Genomic DNA, 24250 nt, shown 5'->3' with positions numbered 1-24250 from the left:
ATAAGGCTGTATTCAAAACATGACAAGTACATCAAAGTCAGTATGTCAAAGAACCTAAGTCCAATTCTAAATCCTTGTATAGCTCACCTCATCAGATATGTGATCACAGTGTTCAATTAACCTATGTCTTAAAGGATGTCTGCTAATTTCTGCCAGAGTTTCTGGTTCCCTCTGTTCTCCAAGGATGAAAAACACCATTTCTTGAAGCAAAATGTCGGAGGTTACTTGCCGAACAATGCGATGGAGCAGAGCAGTTGATGTCAGAATACCCATCTCAGAACTGCATAACAAACAGGTAATTAGGGGGCGAGAATAACAAGAACGCAGTGATTTTTTAAAAAAAGTAAAGAGGCCACTCATGGGCATCCCTGGTGGCTCAGAGGTAAAGCATCTGCCTGCAATGCAGGAGACACGGGTTTGATCCCTGGGTCGGGAAGATCCCCTGGAGAAGGAAATAGCAACCCACTGTAGTATCCTTGCCTGGGAAATCCCATGGACAGAGGAGCCTGGCAGGCTACAGCCCATCGAGTCACAAAGAGTCAGACATGACCTAGCTACTAAACAGCAACAAAGAGGCCACTCACGTTTGCATTAGCTGAGGTTCCATAACACCAATAAAAAATCTTTCATGAACAGCTTTGGCAAGAGCAACAGCAGCAGTCTAGAACATAGTATTAAGTATCATATTTTTTTTAATGAGAAAGATTAATTTATAACACCAACAAATCAATTTGCGCTCTCCATCTAATTTACTGTAGAAAAACAAACTTGCCTATTGCTTATCTTGTTGATGGCATATAAACCTAGATGAGATGTTAGCTACTGGTTCCTTTACATGTCATTTAAATTTCCAAGAATAAAGACAAACAGGATAAAAATATTATCCCAACCACTTATTGTATTAACATGTCCCCAAAGAGGAGAAATGCAGGCAGGCCGATGTTACCTTGTAAAGGGTTGTGCTATAACACTTACATATATATAGACTTTTGGAGGGTTGGTTATTTCATTTTATTTATTTCACTAACTGTGCTATCTATCCTAAGACAATTAAGACATATTTATGAAAATAGATTGAGTATTCAAATTCACTCAGTAGTTGTTTACATTTTTAAGTTATCAATAAACAACAAAAGTATTCAAACCTTTTGTGCTTCCTTTATGAGTTGATCACAATAATCAAACCAGGAGAGAAATGAAATTAAGGCTCTTTTTCCGGGAAATGCTGAAGCATCTTCTTTATGACTATATGAGTCCAAGCTATAGGACACAGAAGAACACAGAGTTATTCAAAAGCATTAATCCAGTTCTGTGCCTACAGGGAGATGAAGGCCTGTGAATGAACACACGGGATGATATATTCAGGTGGGTGAGACTGGAGGACAATCAGAAGAGGGCTTTATACATGAAAGCCAAAGATAAAAGTTTTTAGATAAAAGTTGTGAATAATTTTCACTCAATAAGTGGGGAATGGAGCTACAGCGGCAAAGACACTGAGACAGCGCCTCATATTTCCACCATAAATTTGACCAAGTAACAGGAATGGAAAAGTTGGAAGTTCTCAGCCTCTAGGATGAAAGGAAAGGAGTGTAAAGGAGGGACAGCAAAAGGAAACGGCTGGCCTGCTTCTCTTCCTGCCTTAAAATACTACTCAGTAGTGAAGTTAAGAGGTGGGTCTGGCCTACAGATGTTGACAGAATACAGGGTGTAAAAAACACAAGTATAAACTAAAGAAGGGTTAAAAACGCACAGAGAAACAGTAACAGGTTCTGATGTCCAAAATGTTAGGCTGCCTACAAGTGGTGGGATTACGAGTAATTTTATTTCTGCTGCTTTACACTTTTAATGAGCTTCCCTTGTGGCTCGGCTGGTAAAGAATTGTCTGCAATGCAGGAGACCCGGGTTCAATTCCTGGGTTGGGAAGATCCTCTGGGGGACGGATAGGCTATGCACTCCAGTATTCTGGCCTGGAGAATTCCATGGACTGTATAGTCGATGGGGTTGCAAAGACTCAGGACACGACTGAGCTACTTTCACTTTCACACTTTTAATAACTTATAAATGTTCTGCAGTAATCCTAATTTCATATGAGAATCAAGTGGGTAGCCCTAACACTGGGGGAAACAGGTGAGAGAGGTGAGAGGTGAGGTTCCACACAAGTTTTTTGGTTTTTTAAAAAATACAGTCAGATAAAGTTATCGATCTTAAGGTATTAACTGATCACTACAAGAGACAAGGGGAAATAGCTTAACTGTGTAACACTTAGACTCTCACGACGCCAATTCGTTCCTGATAACAAAGTTTAAAGCAAGCCTCAAAACAACAATCTGGTTTAATGATGACTAGCAATGTTACATATTTCAAACCTAAAGAGGTCTATCACTGCAAAACACAAATGGATTTAAAAGTGTATGTTTAAGAGGTCACCTTCATAGGAAAACACAAACAGCAGCTCTTACCCCCAGTTAATTGCTTCCACTGTTTCAATGTCTAAGGGGTCCACTGACTGAGGTAGGGCCTTGTACAGGGAGGCGAGCCTGTCGGTGAGCAGTTCGCACAAGCATGTGCTCTGCGTGAGGCACTTGGCGGCGGCTGGCTCCGGCAAGCTCACTAAGAGCATCAAGCCCTCGCAGGCTTTCACGGCTATTCGGCCATCCTGAGAGGAAAAACACACACCTTTACAGTGCTTGAATCAGACACACCTCAGGTTGTTTGGAAAAATTCCCCTTAAACAGATTAACGTTTTATGCCAAAATAAAAATGGAATTTTTTTTTTTCTATGCGTTTAATGGTGATTATGTTGGCGGGGGGGGAGAAAAGAAGATGACTCACAGGACTTCTAGTAAGATTTAACAAAGAATTCACTAGGTTGTAATCCTGGTTTGGACGAACAACTGTGGCCTCTGGCAATTCAGTGACACTGAGGTTTTCCAAGCTCGTGGACAGGTCACCCATCTGACGAGAAGGCTCATCTTCTAAGTCTGTGTGCTCCGTTCCAGAAGCACCCGACGGTTCCTCTGGCTGACAGGACTGGCCTGTATCTGTTGACAAGGAATCTTGACCTTTTAATACATCTTCTGAAATTGCATTTGGGCCTCCTTGGGAAGCCAGTGATTTAAACTTGTTCTGAAAAGGAATATATGTTTTATAAGATTCATGTCAAAAACCTTATAGAACAGAAATCATATTTTAATGAGTTTTCCTGTAATTAACACTCAATATCTGGCCACTGTCATAACAGATAAAACTGTTATGACAAATGAAAATACCCAGACTTAAACAAACTGTGCTTTAGATGTCTTAAAATTACATAGGCGTTTATCATAGTCTTCAGAACAGGCTCTACAAAATGTTTTACACTGACTGTAAACAATGAACAATATTAGTAATAATTATTTGACTGCTACTGCAAACAACTGATGTTAGTGAGGAAAAAATTAGATTCAGGAAGTTTCAGTTGCCGTTAATTGTTTTCTCATCACTGGCCTACTAAAAATAAATAGCCCTAATGCTGATTCTTCTAAGATTAGTTTCTAAGATGATTTTTCTAAGGCTTTTCCTAATACCTCTGCTCTGTAAATATAACTCAATACCCTGAGGACATTGTTAGTATTTTTGAGGGTAAAAACAAAGATCTGCTTGAATTGTACATAGCCAAACACAAAAAGAACCTAAATTGAAGCAAATCATTAGTTTCCAGGCAAAGGTTTCTTGCTTTCCATTTAAACCTAAGAGCAAAAAAATCAAATCACACATTTCATATCATAGTTTTTATGAATCTAAAATTTAGACATTCACACAATTTAGAATTCATCATAAATCAGCTTCTCTGCAGGACCTAGCAGAGTGCTTCATCAGAGAAGTGCATTAAATGCTGAATAAAGTCCAAGTTCCACTTTCAAAATTATATGATAGATATTATAAATCACTTTTATTGTTATTAAAAGTATAGTTTTAGTCAGTTCAGTCGCTCAGTCGTATCCGACTCTTTGCAACCCCATGAATTGCAGCACGACCAATCTTGTTGAGAAACTGGGCTCATAGCACATACATTAAAAGAAAACAATCCTATGGAACTAAATGAATATTCCAACCGACTCCCCAATTTCCTAAGAAGTCAACCGTATATCATAGTTTTTATGAACGTCAAGTATTTTATTCCATCTGAAATGTTAATACTGTTGTTGGGAGCAGCATCTCGGATAAGAATGGCAAGAGGAAGGACAATCCTGGGGTCACAAAGAGTCGGACGTGACTAAGCAGCTAACACTTTCGCTTTCAGCACTCACTCCCTGAACTACTGTTTCTCAACTCAGGACTGCTGGTTTTCTGTGGGGCTTGATAAAAACGCAGAATGAAAATATCTGGAGGTGGAACCAAGGGATCTGCATTTTAAAAAAAGCTCTGCAAGCAAGTACGAATTCAAAGCCTTTGACAGTTCCAATCTATCTGTCTGGGCCCCTTTTCTTACCACATAGCCTGATTAAACTGTGTGAGTCACACCACAGACTTCCCTATCTTCACTCCTTTCCTTGTGCTCGCCCATTCTTATTTAAACATCTGGCAAGGCTCATTTCAAGGACAGCCTCTTCCATGCTCCCTCCTAATGACCAAGGCAGATGTAATCTCTTCATCCTGTGAAGTTTTAGGGGCATTTGCTCTGTATCTTTGATACTCGCCCTACTCTACCTTAGATTGCAGTATTTGAACGTTAGTCTTCGCTCATCACCAGACTACCAAACTCCTTAACAGCAAAGAGTGTTTCTAACTTATCTACCATCTGCATTTAACTCACAGCAAACGCCATCTACCGGCTGATGTGAATGAAGCGAGAGATCAGATTTCAAGGGATATATACTTGAGAAATGCAAAGTACTTCCATTACTAGTTAAAGTGAAAGCCACTCAGTTGTGCCTGACTCTGCAACCCCATGACTACACAGTCCATGGAATTCTCTAGGCCAGAATACTGGAGTGTGTAGCCTTTCTCTTCTCCAGATCTTCCCAATCCAGGGAGTGAACCCAGGTCTCCAGCAATGCAGGTGGATTCTTTACCAGCTGAGCCACAAGGGAAGCTCTATTACTATCATACTAGTAATAAAGCTGCATGTCTCAAAAGATTCATTCATTCAATGTGTTAATTAAACAGTTATTGTGCATTGTGCTAGATACCAGAGAAGCTATCGGGACTCAAAGATTAATAAAATAGAATCCTTGTCCGCAAGGAGCTTCCTGACCAGGAAGAGAAAATAAAATGCACATAAATGACTCTAATGCCAGGGAGACTGTAATAACTGCCATTAAAAGCATTAAAATTAATATTAAAAGCATAGGAATAGTCCAGTCAGTTTAGAAAATGGGGTCACCTACCACCTCAGGCTTTGGAGAAAGAAGTAGGTGTTATAAAAATGCAGGATCACAGCAGGCAAGACACTAATTCAGAAGGGTGGTTTTTATACTGAGGTCTACATGTAAATGTTTCTCTGAAGACAGGCAGCCATACATATGCCTGCAAATTTTCAGTTTCTGATCTATGGCTGTGTACTTCTGAAACAAGTATTGGAGATTCTGAGAAAATTTCCTTAAAGCTTAAGCTTGGAAAAAAAATCTATGCATCTAAAGTAATTTGGTTACCTAAGAAAACTTAAGTAAAAATGAACTTTGAGAAGAAAAATCTCACAGTTAGCCAAATGAAGATATTTGGTATGTTTATATCACAAGGCTATTACAGTCATTTTGAAGCAAATTTTCAAAATACATGTCATGAAAAACAGATATTCATAGTCCTTAACACTAACTTAGAAATTTAAATCCATGCAATTTTGCAGCTTGGTTAAGGTAGGTGCTTACCTATCTGCAGTAACAGTTCAGAATAATATCCTGAATTACTTATTCAATAAAATGAAATAAAAAATGAACCCATCCATTACAATGGCTAAAAGTTTTAAAAACAAAACAACAACAACAAAAAACTTGACAACACCCACTCTGACAAGGACATGGAACAACAGCTCTCATACATTGCCCCTGGGCTGCAAAATGATAAACCCACTTGGAAAGAGTTTTGCAAATACACACTTACTACTACAAGACCCAGAAATCCTACTCTTAGGTACTTCCCAAAGTGAAATGAAAATCTAAGTCCACACAAAAATCTGTGAATGTTTATGATGGCCTCATTCGTAATTATCTCAAACTGGTCTATAAATCCCTCGACTGGTGAATGGATAAACAATTGTGATACATCCATACAACAGAATACTACTCAGTAGTATAAAGTAGTATCTGTTTGTGACCAAACTCACAGAAGACTCTCAAATGCATGGAAGGGAAATAAAGAAAAACCAGATTCAAAAGGCTGACTATATTTTTATGACTTTCTGAAAAAGAGAAAACTTGGACTGAAAACAGATCAATGATTGCTGAGGGCAGAGGTAGACACAGGATGACCAGGAAGGGACATGGGGTAAGGTGATGGGGCTGCTGTGTACCTTGACTGCAGTGGTGGTTATGAAACTGTATGTGTCTGTCAAGCTCACAGAACCAGAGAGACTGAGTTGTACTGTGTATAACACACCTCAATTAAAAAAAAAAGATTAAAAAAACCTTTTTTAAAAACTAAAAAACACCAACATTTTCCTTAATATATTTCTAAATGACTACTGCTAGAAAAAAGTAAATGAAAGCAGGAAAAACAGAAGAGTTATTTTCTAATTTAAAACTGGTAATAAAAATCCAAATATTAACTGATTTAAGTAAATCACAATTTGGTGACTATGGCTAGGAAAAGATAGTACCAATTAGCAGAGCAATCCCAATGCTACACCAGGGTGGGGAGGTGACTCGTGATGTTTCACATCTTGTCCACATCTGCTCACACCATTCTTACCCTAGGTCAGGTTACCCACACACCACGCTTGAGCAAGCCTGGCTGAAAATATGATAGCTTAAAAATTCCCATGGCGTCCCTCTTCCACATTTGCCCTCCAAGCTATGCTCCTAAGCTGTAGCTTTGTATTTGTCCAGCCCCTGTTCTGCTCCCTACATGTGGTTCAGTCACATTCTTTGAGAGTAGTTTTTCTCAGGAGATTTCAGGTTAAAATAAAACAGTGCTCTTAAATGAAAATAATTCTGGGGAAGTAAAACAGGCTATCTGTTACTCACAAAATGTTAAGTCTTTCTAATATTATTTAGAGAATTCAATTCTCATGATAATTTTAATACACACATACTTTGAAGGTTGACAAGAAGTAAACTATACCTCCAGAAAAAAATTAACCAAATAGGGATCTTGTTTCAGCTTTGCACACACGATGCAGAGAAACTGAATTTCTTCATTTTCTGTTGGTGTTGCAAGGACTTCACCACACAGTCGAATTAACTTCTGTTAAAAAAAATTTAAAACAAAATTTTAAACTTAGGCTATTTTTCAAAATAAACATCTAAACAGCCATTCATTCACCATCAGGATATTTAAAATTTTCAAATAATGCAAATACATTGCATTTTTCAGAAAGAACATTATTTGCAATCACCTATATCAAATAGGTGCTAGTATTAAGTTTTTCAAATATGTTATTCTAAAAAATTAGTGAGGTATTTAATAAACTTCTTGACATGTCAGGGAAGTAAGTAAATGGTAAAATTAATGTATAAAATTTTAAGAGAGAAATATAGAGACATGAAGTGCATTTAATACAATGTCACGCATCAAGAAAGCTCAAGTATCAACATTTGCTACTTTGCATGTTATTTTTACTTTTAGAAAAATCTATGCAAAAAGCAGCAAACCAAACAGTTTTATGTAAAGGGAACAAACTACCTGCACTGGCCTGTGCACATTAATGTGTGGAAGTAGTGGCTGCCGGATTTTCCCCAAAAGTTTGGTATAGAACACCAGGACTTGTTGTTTCATTCCTGGAGGACACTGGGAAAAACAAAAACAAACAAGAAAAAAAAAGAGACAATGCAAACTTATTACTCAAAAGCTTGAAAAAAATCAGAGGCAATGTATGTGAATATATTCCACCTTCAAAAATCAATGCAATTAGACAGTTAATGATTTTGTCTAAATAAAATTCTCAATCAAATTATTACTGACTGGTATTCTATAAATAAAATTTATAAGAGTGTGTGAGACCATAGACTGATGTAATCGCAAACAGCAATGTGATAATGTGCCATGGAGACTGGAGTTTGGTTCAGGTGATGCCAAGCTGTTAATATTCTAAATGCTAGGGTAAAAGGAAACTCCCTGGCCCAGGCAAAGGCAGCATCTTATCACTTACATTTATGACAGGTAATCAATAACCTTTCATCATATATATGGAGGAGTAAATAAAGTCTAACACATATATGTAAATAAAGGAATCCTATGTATAAATGGCTGTGATTTAATCTAACAATGCTATTTTAAATTAGTTGCAAAATTATTTACATTATGATTATTACAGGCAATGAATATTTAATAAATAAGTTTTGATAACATGCCAATTGTTTTAAATATTTGCTGAAAGGCAGATAAACCTGACGATTAAGAGTATGAGTTAGCAAGGTTATGCGTTCTAAAATTAACCTGCTTATGTTGACTCAGATTTAAAATAGTCACAAAATATTTCCAAAACATCACCATAGACACATTATATGGAAATAGCATAAGCTATAATCTTAAGCACAATAGTATGTGAAGATAGTAAATACCTTAAGTTATTCAGATAAACACAATATTTATAATCACCAATATCAAAATAAATTTTCCAGTAGTATAATTACTAACATTTGCTCATAAATTGATTAATATTTGTTCAATATAATGTTGCATAATCTCTCTCTCTACAAAGGACAGGAAAAAGGAGGGAAGAAGGGAACAAATTGGAAGATACTAGGGAGTAGACATTTAGCTAGAAACTGTAAACTGAACGAATCTAACCTAAAAATGAATTAGAGAATTACAGACTTAATTAAAAGGAAATCGTCTTCAATACGACTTCATAATTCTATTTGGTGTTTAAACATCTGTTTGAGGTTTCTTTAGTTTCATTTTCACATATATTACAGAAATTCACAGAACAGAAGCACCACTTTTTAGAGCTGGGGGAGGCCCCTTGCTGATCACCTCTTTGTTTCTAAAGAGGAGGAAGATTCATCAAAGAGACTTACTTGAACTGGTTCTACTCATCAGAAGTGTTAATGTCAGAATGATCAATGACATTTTCTTTCAGGATTATGAAAAATAATTTTTGTAACCCAATATTCAATAGGATCCTTCTCATTTCCTTTGATTCTGAGCATTTGCACTTGAGTAGATTTTTATAAATGTTTACACTGTAATTCTAAGCAGCCTAAGTACCAGTTGTCTAGAGGATTTGGGAGCTCTGCTGTCTCTATGGAAAGTCATACTCATGCAGGCCATACAACTTTCTTTTTTTTTTTCATGTACTGACTTGAATCCTTCCATGCTTAATACATACCTCTACAGTTAAATTTAGTGCTTGGCAGCTTCTTTATCTCTAAGACATGAAAACATATATCACATGTACTTGCCTAAGAACATCATGTGGATTAGGAACTTACATCAGCTTTCCCTAAGGTATATAATGTTTCCAAGATCTTGTGATGAAGTAAATATTCCATACATGGCCCCGTCTCTCCAAATTCCCGTTCATTTTCTTCTTGTACTAAGATAACTAACATCTGTTCCAGATGAGATGGAATATTTGTATCTGTCACCGGGGCTTTATCATCTAAACAATAAAGACATCCATCAAATATTCAAACATTTTTAAACTGTACATTTGCACCTAAAATACTCTCTGTATTTCCCTGTTTCTATTCAGAGAAAAATCGAATTGTTCACACGGGTGAGGTTTATATCGTATTCAAACACAATCTATATTCTGAAAGATATTCTAAAGCTAATACTCATGCATAATAATTCAGAAAAGGAACCATTTATGGGGTATGGAAATGAAAACATGATCAGAAAAAAATACAAATAACATCAGAACTTTGTATGCATTTATAACTTTAAAAATGTTATTTCAATTAGCCAGTTCAGAAGATCTAAACTTTCAGTTCATTTCAGTCACTCAGTTGTGTCCAACTCTGCGACCCCATGGGCTGCAGCACACCAGGCCTCCCCTTCCATCACCAACTCCTGGACTTTACTCAAACTCATGTCCATTGAGTCAGTGATGCCATCCAACCATCTCATCCTCTGTCGTCCCCTTCTCCTCCCGCCTTCAATCTTTCCCAGCATCAGGGTCTTTTCCAATCAGTCAGTTCTTTGCATCAGGTGGCCAAAGTATTGGACTTTGAGCTTCAACATCAGTCCTTCCAATGAACACTCAGGACTTATCTCCTTTAGGATGGACTGGTTGGATCTCTTTGCAGTCCGAGGGACTCTCAAAAGTCTTCTCTAACACCACAGTTCAAAAGCATCAATTCTTCGGCGCTCAGCTTTCTTTATAGTCCAACTCTCACATCCATACATGACTACAGGAAAAACTATAGCCTTGACTAGACGGACCTGTGTTAGCAAAGTAATGTCTCTGCTTTTTAATATGCTGTCTAGCTTAGTCATAACTTTTCTTCCAAGGAGTAAGCGTCTTTTAATTTCATGGCTGCAGTCACCATCTGCAGGGATTTTGGAGCCAAGAAAAATAAAGTCTGCCACTGTTTCCTCATCTATTTGCCATGAAGTGATGGGACGGGATGCCATGATCTTAGTTTTCTGAATGTTGAGCTTTAAACAAACTTTTTCACTTTTCTTCTTTCACTTTCATCAAGAAGCTCTTTAGTTCTTCTTCGCTTTCTGCCATAAGGGTGGTGTCATCTGCATATCTGAGGTTATTGATATTTCTCCCACCTATCTTGATTCCAGCTTGTGCTTCATCCAGCCTAGCATTTCTTGTGATGTACTCTGCATAGAAGTTAAATAAGCAGGGTGAGAATATACAGCCTTGACGTACTCCTTTTCCTATTTGGAACCAGTCTATTGTTCCTTGTTCATTTCTAACTGTTGCTTCCTGACCTGCATACAGGTTTCTCAAGAGGCAGGTCAGGTGCTCTGGTATGTCTATCTCTTTAAGAATTTTCCAGTTTGTTGTGACCCACAAAGTCAAAGCCTTTGACACAGTCAATAAAGCAGAAATAAATGTTTTCTGAAACTCTCTTGCTTTTTGATGATCCAGAGGATGTTGGCAATTTGATCTCTGGTTCCTCTGCCTTTTCTAAAACCAGCTTGAACATCAGGGAGTTCATGGTTCACATATTGCTGAAGTCTGGCTTGGAGAATTTTGAGCACTACTTTCCTAGCACGTGAGATGAGTGCAATTGTGCAGTAGTTTGAGCATTCTTTAGCATTGCCTTTCTTTGGGATTGGAATGAAAACTGACCTTTTCCAGTCCTGTGGACACTGCTGAGTTTTCCAAATATGCTGGCATATTGAGTGCAGCACTTTCACAGCAGCATCTTTCAGGATTTGAAATAGCTCCACTGGAATTCCATCACCTCCACTAGCTTTGTTCGTAGTGATGCTTCCTAGGGCCCATTTGACTTCGCATTCCAGAATGTCTGGCTCTAGGTGAGTGATCACACCATTGTGGTCATCTGGGTGGTGAAGATCTTTTTGTACAGTTCTGTGTATTCTTGCCATCTCTAAACTTTAGGTCTCCTTATATAAAAATAGGTTGGCCTTGAATGTTAAGCTGAATAAGGTAGGATATGCAGAGAGGACAGGCTTGGTTCTGATCACTACTGCATTGCTTTGTGGGGTTCCCAGGTGGGACTAGTGGTAAAGAACCTGCCTGCCAATGCAGGAGGCTTAAGAGACATGAGGGTTTGATCTCTGGGTCAGGAAGAGCCCCTGGAGAATAGCATGGCAACCCACTCCAATAGTCTTGCCTGGAGAATCCCATGGACAGAGAAGCCTGGTGGGCTACAGTCCACAGAGTTGCAAAGAGTCAGACACGACTGAAGTGACTTAGCACGAACATTGCTTTGTAACACTGGGAAGTCAAGACTTGAACGGCCCCAATTCATCTCCAGATTTGCAAACATGAAGAGCCCAAAGGAAAGCCCTCTACGGAGAATTTCTGACATCTCCTCTCACCAGCAGATATCTATTCCCAAAGTAAAAGCTGCTTCTCAGGAAAATTCTTACAAAATACTGATTTTTTTTTTAAGTAAAAATTCATGAATACTTTTAACATAGTAAAAACACATGATTTTACCAACCTAAATTTATTATATAAGGATTATTCTTATAAAATGTTTAAATATAAAGTGTATTAGGGAATGACAGGTTTTTTTATGTCTCTATTGTTCTTTACTTAGTCCTGCTATAGTTTGTGCAATACAATCCTGGTGTGCTATGTATCTGATGATATAAAGCTTTGTCTGTACACTGACACATGTATGTGTATATATACACACACAGACTAAACCATAATACTAACACCTTATGGAGCAAACAAGGGAAAGCGAAAAGTCACTTGTGTTCCCAGGAGGACATATCAAATATGACTGAGAATGGGATAGTTATTAACAGCATGAGTCCTAGACTTGGACAACCTGGATTCAAGTCTTGGCTCTGTCGCTTTTAGCTGGGTGACCTGGGCAAACTACTTAAGCCTCAGTACCATCATCTGTAAAATGGAGCTGATCAACACCAGTAACTGCTACTGTATGATTTCACCGAAATAATGTGAAGCCCAGTGCCTTAGCACACAGTAAGAATTCAATGACGTTAACTTATGATGTCTCACTTCATTTTCTTCTAAAATGAGTAGCCTAGGGCTAATAAAAGAAACGGTGTGTAATTTTATTTGAAATTTACTTTTTAAAAGTATTTTTCACCTGTTTTATATAAACATTCCAGGAAGGAATGAATTTTTTTTTTTTTTTTTTTTTAGGAACTGCAGATGTGTTTATTCTCTCCTGGCTGGTGCAGCAGCTGTAGCAGCAGACATAACAATACAACATAACCACACAACCCGTCAGGGCTTTTCCAGGTGAAGCTTATATATACTTACAGAACAAAAGTAGCCCGTGGCCAAGTGAGTACCTCCTGACACGCATGTGCAGTGCCATAAGCGATCTCAGCTGCTACAAAAGTGCAAGCTCATTGTTTACAGAACGTGGGGTGAGGACATGAGAGCATGGGGCAAGCGCATGGTGCCATCTTGTCAATTTCCCCATGCGAGGTTAGGCTTGACTTAAAAAAAATCTATTGTATTAGGTTTTTTACCAACCTTTTGAGTTTTTTTTTTTTCTGCTTTATTTCTTTTCTTTTTTTTTTTTTAATTATTTTTACTTTATTTTACTTTACAATACTGTATTGGTTTTGCCATACATTGACATGAATCCACCACGGGTGTACATGCGTTAGGAATGAATATTTAAGCATGGTTTGATTACACACATTTATGGAGAAAAATAGTTAAAAAAAAAAAAAAGGCCCTTTTTTTTGAGAAATAAATGAACTATAAGTTCAACTTGACAGGATTAAAATCCGAGCTCCCTAGAAGATCTAGTTTCTGCCGATCACTCTCACCACCCCAAACCATATTTAGACCCCAGTGCCTTTGCATAAGCTATTCCTTTTACTGAAATGCCTTTGCCCTCCTTCTCGACCTCAAAACTTACTGCTCACCCTCAAGCCCAGGGTCAGACACTGCCTCCTAGCTTTCCCCCTGCTTCCTTCTCTCTCTGTGCCTGGCCCACTTTTTCGTCCCATACTTTGTTGTAACATGTACACTTGCTTTTGCTACAAGACTGCAAAAAAAAAAAAAAAATCATTTAAAGCAAGAACTTACAGGCCTTCCTTTAAAGTATTTCCTTAAGACTATGGAGGGGTGAAAAACTCACAAGGGTTAAGAATAGTCATTTTTTGAAAAGACTGCTCCTGTCAAAAAACTTTTCTATAGATCTGCCGTCTAAACATCCAAATTGAGGTCAAAATTACATTTTATATTTAAAGGTATATATATAGATAGTTTGACTATCACTTATTACATAACAATGAGGAATTTCTTACTTTTAAAGAATTGTCTATGACTCCGCCAGTTTGCCAAATCAACTTTTTTTTTTTTCTTCATGTATTCTTTCAGTTAAAAAAATACGTGTTCAATCTGCACATCCACTAGCGTTTACCTCTATATTCCTAAAGGGAACCCACAGGGCTATGGAGCAAGGTTACTACTCTATTTCCTATTTCAGAGGTTGCCAAACTTCAGCTCATGGAACAAACCCAGCCTTGCCATCTGCTTTAATAAAGTTGTACTGGAACAAAGAATGCTCTGCTTTTAATGTATTGTGGAAGGTTGCTTTTGCACTGTAACAACAGAATTGAATAGTTGCAACAGAGACTGTATGGCCTACAAAGCCTAAGATATTTACTATCTGACCCTTTACAGAAAAATTTTGCCAAACTTTGACCTAATTTATTTCACATTTCCCATATTCGCTCTTCAGCCTATTCACTAAGATTGAAGCACGAAGAAGATAACTTCCAAAGATGTCCACACTATGTCCACTCTGTTCCTGCATTGACACCCGTATGTTTTCCTTTCTGCCTTAAATTTATGGATGAGCTGTCCACAAGCCTATGAAGCCTTCACTAATGCACTGGGAGCCCATAACCCACTTGCCAACTTAAGGATGTGGCTCAGAAATTATCTCCTATGACTCTTGTGCCCACCTTTCCTTCTCTACTAGCTCATTCTCACCAAAGTACAAATGGCAGTACCTTCCATCTTAAAAAAAAAAAATTACCCTCCTGCCCCTACCCCACCCCCTCCCCCGCCACCCGCCACCAGGGCCACTTCTCCCTGTGGCTGTTGATCTGTCTCTCAGCTCTCCTTTCCACTAACACTCCTCAAGAGAGCAGTCTTTGCACACTATCCCAATATGTTCTCTGTTCATTGTCTCTTACGCTTCGTCCAATCAGGTCTCCTCTCTCTTTCTTGCTATTAAAAGGGCTCTTATCAAGACCACCGATGAGCTCCTCATGGCTGAATCCAATGATCCATTCCTAGCCTTCATCAACTTGACATCATTAGACACTTTGATCCTTCTCTCCGCTTCCAGCTTTAAGGACACCATTCTCTCTTGGCAGTCTGGCGCATCACTGGCAAAAGCAAAATCTCCTTTGCTTGCTATCATTCTCATTTTCCTAATCGCTGAACACTGAGTATGAGGGCTCAGTTCCTGAATACTCTTTTTCTTCCATCTGTCTGTAGCTACCCTGGGTAATCTCAGCCAGGCTCATGGCTTTAAATCCCACTTACATGCTGATGACTCTCAATTTCATGTCTAGTTTATGGCTCCACCCTAAATCCCAGATCCCTCTTTCTTACTGTCTGCTTGACAATATCCAGCTGCACATATAATGGGTGTCTCAAACCAAAAAAGTCCAAAACGCTCTCACAAACCTGCTCCTCCTGGAGTCTCCTCATCCCATTCTCAATGAGTGCTCCTTCTATTATTCCAACTGCCTAAGCCCCAACATTCAGAGTTATCCTTGATTCTCATTCTTTCATACCCAGTATTCAATCCATCAACAACTTTCTTCAAAATATACCCAGAGTACAATCATTCTCAACACATCCACCCTGGTCTGAGCCACCGACATTGCTCAGACCATTGCAACAGTCCCCTAACTGTTCTACCAACTTCACCTCTGCACACTTGCAATCTAAGTTTCTTGCAGAAGCCAAAGTGATCTCTTTAAAGCCAATAATGTTACACCTCTGCTCAAAACCCTTTAAAGGCTCCCCATCTGAGAGTAAAAGCCAAAGCCCTCGCAATGGCTTACAAGGCCTTGGGTGAACCTGCACCCCTGCCCCGTTGAGGTTATCTCCTCCCATTTCTCTCTCTGTTCGCGTTGCTCCAGCCACACCTCCTGCGGTCCGAGCACCCTCCAAGTGCTGTGCCCTGCAGCCTCAGGGCTTGTGCACTAAGCGCTCTCCTGGATCTTTTCCCTAGACACCTCCAGGCTTGCTTCCTCCTTCCTGCAGATTCGGCTCAGAAGTCACCTGGGGTAATGAGGATTTCTCTAATCTTAGAGAGCCGTCTGTCTCCGATGGCTCTGTCCCCACTCCCCAAACACTCCCATCCCTTTCAGCCTGCTTCATTTTCTCCTTAGCACTTATCATCTGACACACTATGTGAACTTGTCTATTGTTTGCTTCCTCCTAATCAGTATATCTCGGAGAAGGGAATAGCAACCCACTCCAGTATTCTTGTCTGGAGAATCCCATGGACAGAGGAGTCTGGCAAGCTCCAGTCCATGGTGTTGCAAGAGTCGGACATGACAAAGTGATTAATACAATCAATATATCTGGGCTTCCCAAGTGGCTCACTGGTAAAGAGTCAGCCTGTCAATGCAGGAGACACAGGGTTCCATCCACGGGTTGGGAAGATCCCCAGGAGAAGGAAATGGCAACCCACTTCAGTATCCTTGCTGGAAAATTCCATGGACAGTGGAGCCTGGCAGGCTATAGTCCATGGAGTTGCAAAGAGTCAAACACAATTTAGCAACTAAACAACAACCATCAATATACAAGCTCTGTTAGGACAGATATTTTTGTCTATTTGAGTGGCATACTGCCCAGTGCCCAGAACAACACTTACACATAGTAGGTGTTCAACAGCTGTATTTTTGAATGAGAGGAATTAAAATAAATTGCTTATAAGTTTCATGCAAAATAACTTTGAAGAGTAGTTTGTATGTATTTTAATATTTCATAAATTTTCTGTTTAATTAATATCAGCATGATTTCTTACCTGAAGTTTCTATATAGTAATGGGTAATTGCTTTCCAGTGGTAAACAAAATCTTCTTGTAAAGGAAGAGAAGGTGCAAGCTACACAAACACAAACAAAAAGACCACAACAATTAAGAAAATGGCATTAAAATCTTCATATTAAATGTAACTGTATTTTTCTACTAATGATGCAAAAGCAGCATATTAATAAAGAATGAGCTTTAATTTGATTCTGTATGTCAAATATCAAGGAGAAATAAAAACAATGTCAAATCCAAGAAAGTAAAATAATTTATTAAGAAAGAGGAAAAACACATTTATCAGTGTTATTAATAATTATAGTATTGGGTTTTTTTCTCCTTCCCTGCAAGTAGTTACTATACATGACTTCAAAAGTAGCAGAGTTAAAGGAAAACACATAATATTCTATTACTAAAGTATCAGGAAAATGAAATTATTGATAACCAGGGATCTTTGTACCTAGGACTTTGAAATGCAAAACAGTAAAAAGCTGCTATGTAACTAGTTACACATCACCACTACTAAAATATATACCAAAGTCAACCCTGTAATCAGATTAAAACTGTTCTCTATTTTCAGTGACATACAGAAGTAAATCTTTTCTTTTTAAGCCTAGAATAGGCAGTGCATATTTTTAGCAAAATGACCACATGAACAAGACACTACCAATTTAAATTCCACAAAGTCAAAAATGTCTCACATTTTGAGTTTGAAATTTACTTCATAAGTTTTAGGGCCAAAATTATATCCCTTCAACCATCTCACTGCAAACTTACAAGTATTTTAAATGGGTATTAAACGGATAGAAAAAGATTTGAATGCATCTTTACAATATTTTCTTTTCTTTAAAATGAGTGACAGAGAGAGAAAGCTCTCCCAGCCCTAGCACTGTCAATAAATTTTCATCAGAAAGTACAGCTGACCCAGTTTTCCTAATAGCAAATAGGTTTCCATTTTGGGAACCTCAACTATGGCGGTGTAATCTTCCGTTTTCACAGATTCATCTAAACAGATGATCTCAGAGGTCATGTTACTTCTGACCTTCTACTTGTTCCATTTTGATTGGTTCTCCCATAAAGACCTCAAAGTTCAAAACCTTTCAAAACAATTTCCAAACTACTGAGTAAATTATAAACATTGGTCATGATACCCTAAGTGTTTCAATCCAGAAGATGAAACGCAATCAGGAAACAAATGGACCTGAAAGTTTTTCTGCAATCATCAACATCTTTCTGCCAGCTTTTTCATACGAGCCTATTCACACCACTCTGAATAGTACTGCATTAAGACAATGTAAATATTCATCTCATTTCCAAATAGAAGGCTATGAAAAAACTTTAAAGACTTTAAGACCCTTAACAATGGAGTGAAAAATCTTTGGGGTTACTATACGTCAGGAACATGGAGAGAGAAAATTCGTGGGAGACTGAGAAAAAAATCAGAGAAATAAGAAAGAAAGAATTAATTTGGGAAAATAATCTTCCTGAAACTTTTAGATTAAAAAGTCAGTTTTAATCAGCTACTTATTTTTAGAATCTTCCTAAAAATATATAGAATTTCTCTTGTGTTAGAGACCTTTTAACACACTAGCTTTATGCAGTATTATTAATCAATTAATTCTGTATTAGAAATTGGGACAAACCCAAATGAAATTTGGTGTTTCAAAAACTGTACTGAGTTTCTTAAGTATAAATATTATGCTTTGTTTCATTTTTCCAAAGGAATTTCCAGAGTATATCACTTTCCCGGAGAAATCTGGCCAGACTTCCTGCCAAGGGCACAGTCCTTTCCACACATGCTTGTGGCATCCTCTCCCTGACTGATGGCTCCCTCTCTCCCAGCCCTGAGCCCATGCTGGTGACTGTTGAGTTATCCATCTCCTCCACTAGATTGTGAACTCAATGAGTTTACAAAGATTATATCATCTTGTTCATCCGAACCCCCGGTTTCCAAGCCAATGATGGCGCGTAGTAAGCGCTGAGTAATGTTTATTGAGTGGATACAGGGCAGCTGCTGCCATTTAGTGAGTAGTTATATGCCAGGGCTTCCCTGGTGGCTCAGATGGTAAAGCATCTGCCCTTCTTTCACTTTTATGTGCCAGGCACAGTGCCAAAGTTTACACTTACGTGTGGTCTTAAATTCTCACAATAAACTTCGACTTTTCCCAAACAAACTCTTGTCATTCACTGACCTGCGGAAGGCAATACTATTGGTAATTAAAAACCTGGAGGTCTTTCCCCAAAATACCTACCACACAAAAGGACCTACCTAGCTGATAACTCCAGAGAAGGCATTGGCACCCCACTCCAGCACTCTTGCCTGGAAAATCCCATGGATGGAGGAGCCTGATAGGCTGCAGTCCATGGGGTCGCTAAGAGTCAGACACGACTGAAGGGACTTAGCAGCAGCAGCTGATAACTCAGATGAGAAGTCGTGTTCTCAGAGCCACGCCTGCAGCCTCACAGGCATCATCAACATTCCATGCCCAACTCTTTTAAATTGCTTCTTCCTCCAGGCAATTTTCTGACACCCACCCCCTCCTATCTCCTCTGCCTCTGTAAGTCCAGCTCAAGTCTCACTTCCTCCAGGGAGCCTTCCAGTCCTAAGTGCTTGCTCCTCTCCTCCTACAGAACGCACTATCCAAATAATAACAATAATGATTAACATTTATTAAGCACTTACTATGTGCCAGGCACTGCATTAAGTACTTGTCATTCTAACTTTCACAATTCTATCAGATAGGCCTAATTGCTTCCATTTTACTCTGAGGGAAGCCCCTGTGCTGCAGCCCATGGGATCCCAAAGAGTAGGACAGGACACACTGACTGAACAGCAAAAATGAGGAACTGAAACATACAAAGACTAAGTAAGCTGTCCAGTGAAGAAGTAGGGGGCAGAGGCAAGCCTAGAACCCTGCTCTGTCTGGCTCTAGGGGCCAGGCCACAAGCTTGGGCATGGCTTATACTTCAACCTGTGCGACTGTTTTGCCTGCCAATGCAGTCTCCCCGTGAACTCGCACTGTGCTTCTTGATGGGCTCCTAAAACGTATGCTGCATGACTAAAGGATGACAGTTAAAGAGCACTTGCTGGAAAAGAATACACTTAAGAAAACACTACCTACGTTTCATTTGACATTTTAATTCCTACTGCAGAGTAGATTTTTAAGGAATTGCTAGTCTCAACAATTATCATTAAATCTTAATTATAATTTTACAAGAAAATAATAATGCATCCAAATTCTGAAAGATGACTTACCTTGAATTAACTAGTTAAGACAGATAAAACATTTTTTCCTGACATTGCCCTTTTATCCTCCTGGAGTAAATCTGCCTTCAAGGATGGAACTGACTGGAATTACAAGATATTAGTCCCTGGCAGACTACCTCACACAGACCAAGGCCCTCAACAAATACGGAGTTGTACTAATGGAAGGCGTTTTATTTATCCTTTGGAGAAGCTGGGCTAAAATGATCCACCTCAGAACTAACTACATGAGAGGCCTGATTTCACATTTGTGGCAACTAGCTAATTTCCTGACTCTTAACTAGCCAATCATTTCTATACTGAAGGAAAACTATCATTTCTGATAAAGGAGGCAAGAGTTACATTACAGTTTCTGTTTTTGCTCAAGGTGTGAATTTCTCTCCTAAACTTAAAATGTAGCCTATCAGATTAATAACACATCTTCAAGTACTGATCTTTGAAAATATCTTAGTTGTATTTCATCCTTTTAAGTAGTTAACAGGAAGTGAGAAGAAACCATTAATTAAACAATAAGGAAAACGCTACACCTAAACCCTATTTAAATGAATGTGTATCTGGTTGACCCTAAAAAACACATTTGAAGGTGGATCCAATTGAATAAAAAAACCTAGGAAATAATAATACCAAAATGGTTGAGAAAACATTATAGAGATTCATACAATGACACAGCTGAAAAAAGGTCATGTCAGCATCTGTCTACAGGATTATCTCCCTTCTCTGTAGAACCCTGATAATCATAATTGCAATACTATATCAGAAAATACTAATTGGGCAAACAAATTAAAAGGCGGATAGAGAAAAGCTAATGAACTGAGGAATGGTAAGATTAGGCCATTGGAAAAAAGTCAAGCAAATAAAGAAACAGAACTAAATAAATGGAAACCAATCTTGGGCTAGGGGAAAAAAAGATATTCTTCAAATAACACAAAGATGGCTTATTCAGCATTACATATGGGTTCATTTCCAAGAGAATGGTAAAAGGGAAAAGAAAAAAAAAAAAGCACGCCAAAAATTTTTCATTACATTAACTGCCTATCAAGGTAAACTAGTAAGTATCACAATTGAAAACATTAATGCCAAGTAAATAAAAACGTTACTTTTCTAAATGCAATGCATTAACTCCCAGGGGCGGGTGAATATAATCCACTCTTTTTCTCACTAACCTCAGCAAAGCAGACAACCTGGATATTACAGAGGCAGCGTCAGACAATTTACATGGATAATTTGGGAGATGCCAACATACACAATTATAAGAAGATAATGCAGACAGAAAACACAGGCCTCAGGACAAAAATGAGTCTTTACTGTGAGAGCACTGAAAGCCATCTTTCTTTTCCTAAGTACTTATTTCTGTAAATATCAGCCTGAATTAGTATAGAATATAAATGATATAATAAATTCATATTCCCAATTATCTCAGTATGAAGTTGTATTCAGTGTCAAAAAAGTAAATGATTCTTGATATTTTCAGTTAAGGAATAATATAAAATGTAAATATCACTGTTTTTTATAAATTTAAATTGAATTCTAAAAGTAAAGTGCTGTAGCTGGTGTATAAGCAAGAAAGAAAAATTAAAAATTGCCTTAGAGTCTAAGGCTATCATCTTCCTCAAGAGTAATACCGCTCTTCATTCATGAAAAACTGTCTTGCCTGATTTGATACATTCCTTTTCTCAAGAACCTGTGGCAGATCTAAAATGACTCTTCAACATTCCCCACACAGCACTTAAGAACCGTACAAAAGTTTTCCATTACTGAGTTTTAAAGATCCATTTTATTTTTATCTGGCCATAAAAACTGTTCTATTGCAAATTGTGTGTTTTCCCCCCTTAAAATTATGTAGATCTGAATGTGCTATGTCACCCAAAAACTGAACACAGAAAGAGAATGACATTTTTAAAACTAGCCAAGTAGCACGTCTAGCAAAACTGCACTTGTTATGAACTTCACAGGGTGCATTTTTCGATTTGGGCATTTCTGCCAGCCTAAAGTAAAACAACCGAAGTAAAGCAACGCGACCCCTTATCACTGAATCAGCAGGAAGACACGTTCTTATGAGTTACTTCTCTTTTAGTAGTGTTAGATTTGAGTGCTGTTTCCCTATGCTGGTGTCTGAAATCCTCAAAGCGGGGTACAACTGCAGGAAAGACGAAAAGCGTCCAGGAAAGGAAGAGAAGAAAGGAAACAGATGGTCCTGGGGGTGGGTGAGGGCTTAGAAAATGTCTAAAGCACACTCGACCAGACCTTCCAAATGCATTTCACACCGATCAAGGAGATCCAGCTGAGTTCGGCCGCCCGGCCTGCGAGAGCAAAACCTGGCTAGATTACGAAACCGGGGCGGGTGGGCTGCCTCCCTGCCAGAGCCGCGCCCCCCGGCAAGAGCACCCCGTCCTAGGTCCCCCACCCCAAACAAAACAAAACAAATCCAAACAGTGTTAGGCCGTTTCTTTTGTCTCGGTCAACGCTGACCACTTCTTGAGGGAGAAGGTTAACGGTCAGGGAGTCCGGGGGAGGGCCCCAAGACCTTGCCAGGTGCTCCCCGACTCCCCTGGTTCCATCGGAGTAATCGGACGACCCCCGATGCGGGCCGGGAGCGGTCGGGCCTCCCGGAGACTCCCGCCTGCCCTCTTAGAGCGAGAAAAAGGGCTCCACGCTGGCCCGGAGCAGGAAGGAGAGAAGGGGGTCAGCTCAGAGCCAGGCCCGAGGCCCCCGGTGCCCCAACGACCCCGCAGCGCCCGCCCCGGGCCTCGCTCCTTCGCGGGGCCGGGGACGCCGAGGGCCGCCGGGCCGAGGCCGCCAGGCTATCTGCCCGGGGCCGGCGGCGGGGAACGTAGGCCGCCACCATCCCCGGCCTGTCGTGCGCCCTCAGCCCCGCGGCCTTACCGCCTCCACGGCGTGCTGCAGGATGGAGGTGAACTTGGAGAACATCTTGTCCCGGGACTGCAGCAGCTTCTCCCGGGACGACCTGGAGAGCTCCTCGATCCGCCGCCGCCGCCCCTGCTGCGGCTGCCGGGGCCGCTCCAGAGTGAAGGCCGGTGCGGGGCGGGGAGGACGAGCAGAGGGCCGAGGCGGGCCGGCCCGGCCGCTTCAGGTGTGTTAGGGCGGCGCGGCGGCTCCGGCGGGCGCGGCGACGTGGCGGGCGGCGAAGAGGGCGTTCCGCGCGGACTCTGGGCCCCGCGACGCTCCGGCGGCGGTGGCTCCGGCTCCGGCTCCGGCTCCGGCTCCGGCTCTGGCTCGGACACGGTGGCAGCTCGGCTCGGGTTCCTTCCTCCCGCTCTGCCCGCCGCGGCCTGCAGGGGGCGCCGCCGCGGCCTGGGGAGGCCCCCGCCAGGCCAGGCTGACCCTGTGGCTGGGCGGCCGGACGCCGCGGGGGCGGGAGAGGCACCCAGAGGTCGCGGCCCGCCTGGGGCCGGGAGTCGGGCCTGGCCGCTGCCGCCTCAGTCTCCTGCCCACACACTGTCATGCTTACGTTTAAAAAACATAGCCGTTCTCACTGCGACTTGTTTCTCCAGTGGAAGTAAATGCTGATTTTGTAGGAAAACGAAGCCATATATGTATGTGGAATTCAGAGGTTCGTCTTTTAAGGGCAGATTTGCAAGACCGGCAAGAAAAAGCACAGTATTCCCAAGGCAAACAGGAACGGTGGGTTTAGATGCGAAGAATGAGAACAAATCAACGAAAGCAGATGAAATGGCTTTGCTAACCGTAAAACTTTATTATTATTCTTATTGTTATTATTTATTTATTCAACATTAAAACAGGAAGCCCCAGATTGACGAACGGTAAGATGATTCAGTTGTTAGTTTGGAACATTTGATGGAGAATGAATTCAGGCATTTTCTATTCAGTTCATCAGTTGATTCTGGGAAACATCAGTGAGGGAAAAGAATTGAAAGGGATTCTAGGAAGTGCAAAGAACAGATAAGTGGAGCTACAATGTAAGCACTTGAATGGAGGTTTCTTTAAAATAGTATGCAACAGTATATTCAGCAAACCTGGAAGAAATACGACTTGGACTAGTAAAGTTTAGGTTGGGTTGATACAGATTATGAAAATGTTCTTATCCTGGAGAACTTTGTTTTTGCTAGGATTGGCATTTTATCAAAAGGACCGTTAAATTCTTGATGAGGGTGGAGTCAGTGCTGGACAGCCCATGCTGAAAATATATATTTGTAATTGAATTAGTTGAGCAGGGGAA

At 40.0% G+C, this 24250-nt stretch overlaps 1 protein-coding gene across 1 annotated transcript in view; it reads right to left on the bottom strand.

Annotated features, from left to right (window-relative positions):
- Window positions 1–22980, bottom strand: part of FHIP2A (FHF complex subunit HOOK interacting protein 2A) — a 35787-nt gene extending 12807 nt beyond the window's left edge. The window contains exons 1-10 of the mRNA XM_068961564.1: window positions 22936–22980; window positions 16788–16866; window positions 9573–9742; window positions 7822–7926; window positions 7261–7383; window positions 2833–3126; window positions 2460–2656; window positions 1146–1260; window positions 585–661; window positions 88–280 (exon numbers count right to left, since the gene is read on the bottom strand). Coding sequence (XP_068817665.1) covers window positions 88–280; window positions 585–661; window positions 1146–1260; window positions 2460–2656; window positions 2833–3126; window positions 7261–7383; window positions 7822–7926; window positions 9573–9742; window positions 16788–16866; window positions 22936–22980 — 1398 coding nt within the window. The remainder of the gene's footprint in view (window positions 1–87; window positions 281–584; window positions 662–1145; window positions 1261–2459; window positions 2657–2832; window positions 3127–7260; window positions 7384–7821; window positions 7927–9572; window positions 9743–16787; window positions 16867–22935) is intronic.
- Window positions 22981–24250: the final 1270 nt, after the last annotated feature.

Source organism: Capricornis sumatraensis, chromosome 23 (assembly GCF_032405125.1).
Source record: "Capricornis sumatraensis isolate serow.1 chromosome 23, serow.2, whole genome shotgun sequence".
Classification (NCBI taxonomy): domain Eukaryota; kingdom Metazoa; phylum Chordata; class Mammalia; order Artiodactyla; family Bovidae; genus Capricornis; species Capricornis sumatraensis.
Note: the sequence above shows the minus strand (reverse complement) of the source record. Positions and strands in the feature narration are given on the sequence as shown.